The sequence below is a fragment of the Carassius carassius genome, chromosome 42 (assembly GCF_963082965.1).
Source record: "Carassius carassius chromosome 42, fCarCar2.1, whole genome shotgun sequence".
NCBI lineage: Eukaryota > Metazoa > Chordata > Actinopteri > Cypriniformes > Cyprinidae > Carassius > Carassius carassius.
In genome coordinates, this window is record NC_081796.1 from 20,443,476 (window position 1) to 20,450,524 (window position 7,049).

At 39.3% G+C, this 7,049-nt stretch overlaps 1 protein-coding gene across 2 annotated transcripts; it reads right to left on the bottom strand.

The window, feature by feature from the left end:
* Positions 1-3,252: 3,252 nt before the first annotated feature.
* LOC132123943 (C-C motif chemokine 8-like) lies at positions 3,253-4,987 on the bottom strand. Of its 2 annotated transcripts, none has more exons than XM_059534631.1 (4): positions 4,804-4,987; positions 3,676-3,802; positions 3,535-3,602; positions 3,253-3,449 (listed from the first exon to the last, which is right to left on the bottom strand). In XM_059534631.1, exons 1-4 carry the CDS (start codon positions 4,880-4,882, stop codon positions 3,427-3,429), a joined length of 297 nt encoding a protein of 98 aa, XP_059390614.1. In that variant the 5' UTR covers positions 4,883-4,987; the 3' UTR covers positions 3,253-3,426. The 2 variants fall into 2 exon arrangements, with proteins under 2 accessions (XP_059390614.1, XP_059390615.1); XM_059534632.1 differs by lacking the exon at positions 4,804-4,987 and adding an exon at positions 4,421-4,551.
* Between the last annotated feature and the right edge of the window lie 2,062 nt (positions 4,988-7,049).

Sequence of the window (7,049 nt, forward strand, 5' to 3'; positions counted from 1 at the left end):
TAAAGAGCTGGCTGTCTGGTGCACTCTCAACAACCTGGAGCTTAACACGCTCAAAACAGTGGAGATGACTGTGGACTTCAGGAGAAACCCCCCTGCACTCCCCCCACTCACCATCATGAACAGCACTGTGACTGCAGTGGAGTCATTCAGGTTCCTTGGCACCACTATCTCTCAGGACCTGAAGTGGGACATTCACATTGACTCCATTGTGAAAAAGGCCCAGCAGAGGTTGTACTTCCTTCGCCAGCTGAGGAAGTTTATCCTGCCACAGGATCTGCTGAAACAGTTCTACTCCACCATCATCGAATCCATCCTCTGCACTTCAGTAACTGTCTGGTTCAGCTCAGCTTCTAAATCGGACCTCAGAAGACTACAAAGGGTAGTCCGGACTGCTGAGCGAATCATCGGTTCAACTCTCCCATCTATTCAAGAACTGTACTTATCCAGAGTGAGCAAAAGGGCTGTTAAAATCACTCTGGACCCGTCACATCCAGCACACTCCCTCTTTGAACTGTTGCCATCTGGTCGACGCTACAGAGCACTGAGCACCAGAACGACCAGACACAGGAACAGTTTCTTCCCTCAGGCAATCCATCTTATGAACAGCTGATACACACTGAACACACTGAACACACTACACTTTATATTTATATACACATACACTTAATTTATCTAACACACATACTTAGTATACACTTAAATTTTGCACATAATATACATGTACATACATAACTGCATTTTTGGAATATACCTGCCTACAATTGTCAATTTGTATATTGTCATTTCTTATCTACTTATTTGTATTTTTTGTATTTTTATATTCTTTTATTATGTGTTTTATGTTCTGTCGCTGTCATTCTGTTGTACTGCGGAGCTTCTGTCACGAAAACAAATTCCTCGTATGTGTAAACATACCTGGCAATAAAGCTCATTCTGATTCTGATTCTGATAAGCAGGGGTTACGTACTCACCCACCCTCCTGTACTGGAGTCCCGCTTGCGGGGCGCCCCCTTCTGGTCTGGATCATCAGTAAGGCGATTACTATGAACATAGAACCAACCAAAACATCATAGGTCCAGGAAAGGAGACTGTAATGTGAGAGACTTTCCACCTAACCTCGATCAGGTGGAGAGCTTGTGGCTACAGGGGAATTAGGCAGGGGAGGATAAAAACAGAAGTTAAAACAGAGGTTAAAAACATCCGGAGCTACTAGGTTTTCCTATCGCTCTGATCCGGGCGAGGACGCTGCCTCGTCTGAATCACATCCCTCAGACCCTGCTTACCTCTCCGCGACCCGCGGTTCCTCTTGTCCCTGCCCTTAGGCGGGGGAGGAGCGCGAGCCACGACACTGGCCTTCTGCGCCCGTGTCGGGAAGAAACCCCCTTTCTTCCCTCCTGATGTCTGCCAGGTTCACCCACAGATGTCTCTCTGTTACCACCATGGCCGCCATAGACCTGCCCATGGCGGAGGCGGCCTGCTTGGTAGCCCGGAGAGAGAGGTCTGTGGTGCGGCGCAGCTTGGCTTCCTGGTCAGGTGAAAGGCCCTCACCTGTATCCAGGTCCTTCAGCAGGTTAGCCTGAAGCACCGCCATCATGTGCAACGAAGCCACAGCCTGACCTGCTGCTGCGTATGTCCTGCCATTTAAGCGGGATGTATCCTGGAGGGGCTTAGATGGCAAAGAGGGAGATTTAAGAGAGTACGTTTTCCCCACAGAGAGATATCTAGCCAGCGTCTCTTCAACCTCTCATAGCCGTTTTCGTGCATGCCCTCGATAGTAGCATAGCTCGTATGCTGAAACCGATGGATGCGAGAGGAAAACGGCCTCTTCCATTCCTTTTCAACTTCTGCATGCAAGTCAGGCAAGAATGGAAGGCTCACCTGGGCTGGAGGGCTATGGTCAGACAAATAACGCTCATCGAGGCGACCTCGTGATGTTACCTTTCTGGCACGCTTCCATGGCAAGCCTAATTTTGCCGTGGCGCGATCCATAACCTCTAACAGCTCCCCATACGCAGGGCAGGAGGATTGAGAAGGCTCAGCCTCAGCTTCTTCGCCACTCTCAGACATCTCCTGCTCTTTCTGGGTAGAACCCAACAGAGCACTAACTTCAGTGTCAGAATGGGTTAATGACAACGCATCCTCCTCCCAAAGTTCACTCTCGTTCGCCGCCGGAGGGTGTGAAAGGAAAAAGTCCTCTCTACACTCCTCAGCGAGATCCACCTGTGATCCCCACGAGCTCATTCTCCTCCGTGCCTCGGCAACGGCGGGTCCTGAGCCACGGGATCCAGATGGCTGTCCCTCTTTCCTCGAAAAGAGAGACAAACGAAAGCGGAGCTTTTTCACAGAAAAACACAAATTGCCCCCTCAAGGACATCGCGTGCGTGCTCTTCGCCCAAACAAGAGACGCAAAGAGTGTGTGTGTCATCGGGTGTCAGATAACGCTGACACGGATGCACACACTGTCTAAACGCCTTGCTAGTGGAAGCCATGATGATAATAATAATAGATCGCTCTTACCGTTTTGGTCGTTTCTCAGATGCACGCTTCAAACAAAACAGTCAATGAAGACGAAGAAGATGAGTGACGGGTCCTACGGGCGCGTATTTATAGTCGCGCTGGTAGTGACGTCAGAGGCTGTCGCGGGCCAACACGTTGGCGTTTTTCAAAGTATGCTTCAGACACGGGTCACGACGAGGTGTTCCCCATAGTGTCCCCTCAGAGGACGCAGTTCGAAGTTCCCTTAACAGGGAACTAAATATTAATTCAAATTTGTTTTTGAATGTCTTTTTTAGGGGTATGTTGTTACTTTGTTCATTTTTATTTCTGTTTATTAGTTGTTAGCCAACTACTCTCGGGTTGACATAATTCTGGTGATAAATTGCATTACAAGCTACTCTGTGCATTCGGTGCTATTCTCCACTAGATGGAGACCTACAATAGATGCAATGCAACATAGTTAGAAGGCAGAGGAATATACCCAATGTTAATTATTTCCATTCAGTTACCAGTGAATTAAATCTTTGAAGCCTCAACAAGAACAACATTATAATGTAACATTATGTTATAATTATAAGAGATATACACAAGAGATAGTCATATGGATTGGAAATGACATGAGGATGATGACAGAATTTCCCCCTTTTTTGTGTAAACTATTTCTTTAATGATTCAGCATAAATATGATTAAATACTGTACAGTCCAAACTGTTACAGAGAAAAGGTTGGATGTTTGAGGGAAAGTAAGCAGCCCGGTTATTTTTCAAAAATTGCATTTTATTTTGAAAGCAGACAAAACGAAGCGATTAAACAGCTTTTATTAATATTCTTTTATAATTGTATTAATACTTTTAATATATATTCTCTTTTTATAGATGGATGTATTGATATAAAAGATAGATCTGCAGCAGCTTCTCGGCTTTCATTGGCTTAGTCCATTATCTCCTCCAGATCTGGGGGAAAGAAGATCATGTTAAGATTTTTTTCATCAGTGCATAAGCATCATATTAAGATGTTATATTAATGCTAGTGTTGTACCTTTCAGACGGTCTTTAATCCAGCGCGCTTTTGGATCAGAGCAGTACTTTTCTCTCTCTGTGTAAAATCTGCAGGATAGATTAAAGAAAATGAACACAATATCATGCATATCTGTGAAATAACACAGTAGAGAGAGCTTACATTATCGCATCCACACATGGACTCAGAGCATTCTGATGCTTGTATCCAATCAGGGTAGTTGTAGCAGGTATTCTTGCTCTCGACACCTCCTTACAACAGCTCACTCCAACACGAGTGGGACGACGATCTGAAAGAGAGACTGAGATTGAAATCTTATATTGTCTGCATACTGTATATGTGTGAAAACTAGATGATTGTGATTGTGATAAGGGCTCCATCAAAGAAAACAAAACTGTGGTACCGGTTACACAATATATATTAAAAGGATCATCCACATAAAAATTTTTAATTCTGTCATCAATTACTCACTCTCGTCTCTTTCCAAACTTTTATGCTTTTCTTTCTTCTGCTGAACACAACTTAAGATATTTAAGAAAATGTTGGTATCCCAACCGTTTTGGCTCTCATTGAATTTTACTATATTTTTGGTCCATATAATGTAAGTCAATGGGAACCGAAACTGTTTAGTGACATTCTATAATTCTTTGAAATTTCTTCTTTTGCCTTCCACAGATGAAATAAAGTCATACAAGTTAGTAATGACATGAGGATGAGTAAACGATAACCGAATTTACATTGTAGATTATGCCTTAAAACATCAATACTAGTCTGAAAACAAGCTGGTTTGAATTAAATGAAAGTGTAAATCGGAAAAAAAAAGTATTTAAAAATCAGAGGATCCATAATAAAAAAAACAAAAGGCATTATAAAAAAAAATCCAGTAATAACAAATCCTAAAACTTACAGTTGACTTGCTGCGCGGTAACACACACAATAACCATCATCATCAGAGCTAATTTCCAGCAAAGCTGCATGATGTTGTAAAATATTTAGATGACCAGACAAGGAAAATGTTTGCAGGCTATCTTCTGTTTTGAAGATGCTACCTAGACTCAGGTCTTTATATATGATAATTTTGAAGACAGGATATTCACTTCCTTTACATCTCTAACCAGTAAGAGTAGCCTGCAGACCCCATGTGACAAAAGTAAAATTCATGATCACAGCAGTGTGAGATCCTAATGACAGATCATGATCCTAAGATTTCTCATCATCAGCAATAAATGAAGAGACAGTGACATTGACTTTGGTATTGAAATACTGAGTGCTGCATGTTTAGTTACTTACAGTTGCCTAGTGCACCAGTGAAACATCCCATGAGTGCGATCAGAACAGCAACGCTGATTAATCTAGAAGTCCATGCCATAGCTCTTGGTGTCCAAATCAAATCAAAGGTACATTTGGTGATGGTCAGTTAGCCAGTGTTGATTATGTAGGTGAGTTATCATGCAGAGGTCTTTTAAGTGATGTATAGTAGCACCCAGAAGGAAATAATGCGTCACAAACTTACCACCACCCTTCTGAAATCATTGCCTCAAGTGATCATCGAAGCATTCACACCTCTCACCCACAATTTTACCCATCAACATAATTTATGAGAAATGATATCCCCCCTTAGAAAGAAAATGCTAAACAGGCAACAATTCATGAAATGAGTTAAGTGGTTAAATGAGTTTAGGGGTCAATAATTTTAACAGAAAACGTACGTCTTAATTTGAAGTGTTGAGTTACTGATTTGGATGTAATTTTATGTTCTTTATCTTAGAAAAACTAAATAAACCTTATATATTTAGATCATTTTAACTGGGTGTTGAGCCATGAGCACGTTTGTTTCTGTGGATTGTTGTTGGTTTTCAACCACATTTTCATTTCAGCATTTCACACGTGTTGTGTTTTTACTATCATTCTGTGTAAGAAGTTATGGTGGTAAAAATTAAACCAGTTTTGGAATGCATTGGCCAGCTGCTTTGTCTTACATATAGTTAATATATAGCTAGAACTGTATGTATCCTAAATACACACAATTGTTTGTTACTCATATTTGTTTTTCATATATGTGTTTTTGATATTTGATGATTAAAAGTCAGAGTCAAGGATATTACAATAAAATATACATTTAAAAAAAAAAATCTGTAAAAAATGTGAAAACATACTGGTAAATTAAATGTTATTGTCATTTTCTTTAACCCTAAAAGGCGACACTGCAATGCGTAATTCAAAATGTTCGGGAAAACACCTGTAAAAAAATCAATACAGAAATATTTTTTCATATTAACAGTACATTAAATTTTACAGACTTTGAATGTATAAATAAAAGACATTAAAAAAAAAGGATCGTTTATAAATGAGGATATAATTAAACGTTTCCACTCATCTTCATATAAGATTAAAAAAAACAAAAAACAAAAAAAAAACAATCTGTTAAATAAAAATTAACCCACGGGGCATAAAAGTGACTGAAGCTAAAGGAACATTTAACTTTTGTGTTTTTAATGTCTAATGTGGTGATTATGATGATATTTTGGTATACCTTAATTAAGCTGAGGAGTCAAATATACATTAGTATATGGAAAAAAATACTTTCTCGTCAGCACTCAAATTTAAACTGTACCAATTTACTCATGCTACAGTACATAACATTTGTTTGTGGATGAAATGTACATGATCAATAGTACACATTACAATTAATAGTGCATAGCCAGAAACTAGTCATGAAGAAAAGATTAAAGATGCTAAAGAGAAAAGATGTCTGAGGAAGGACCTCTTGCACACATTCAGAACCACATAATGGGCATAATGGTGTACTCATAACATCAACCACAAAATAGAAACAGTAGATGCTGATCACAGTTTATTTGTAGTTTCAGGCTGCAGTTGTTCATGTGCATCTTCAGACGAAAAACAATCGGGTTTATTCTCATACAAAGCAGTCTAAAATGACTTGTGTCAGCCTTCTTGAATCATGAGTAAATGACACAAGTTCATAACCAGTACATTGAATGAAATCTATTTCAATGTGTGTTATTTTAAAACAGTTTTACTGTAATTTGGTTTCTGAATAAATTAAGAACTGTCACTGTCAAATTGCCATCATTTATTATTTTAAATATTAAATGTTATATATTCAAAAATGTTCAAAATAGAACCGCAAAATCTCTTAAACTTTAAATCTAGTTTCAAAATGCATAACTTTATAAATGTGTTCTCATTATGAGTTTTTTTTTTTTTTTTTTTGATGTTCATGATTGGTGAACTGTCATTTGCTTGTGTAGATCCTCCCACTCCAGTTTGGTCACTAATAGATGATGCTGGTGGTGGCATGGAAGTCAGGACCGGTGTTTGTTTCTTTAAGTTCTGCTAAAAAAAACAAAAAAAAACAACAATCTTGAATACAAGAATACTATACTTAAAGGGATACTCTACCCCAAAATTTAAATTGTCTCATTAATCACTTACCCCCATGTCGTTCCAAACCCATAAAAGCTTTGTTTGTCTTCTGAACACAATTTAAGATATTCTGAATGAAAACTGCA

What these genes read in the sequence shown, in the direction of transcription:
- LOC132123943 (XM_059534631.1), bottom strand. Translation starts at nt 4,882, where the DNA reads ATGGCATGGACTTCTAGATTAATCAGCGTTGCTGTTCTGATCGCACTC. An exon ending in CACTGGTGCACTAGGCAACT is followed by an intron (nt 3,803 to 4,803) that starts GTAAGTAACTAA and finishes TCTCTCTTTCAG; the next exon opens with ATCGTCGTCCCACTCGTGTT. An exon ending in CCATGTGTGGATGCGATAAT is followed by an intron (nt 3,603 to 3,675) that starts GTAAGCTCTCTC and finishes TCTATCCTGCAG; the next exon opens with ATTTTACACAGAGAGAGAAA.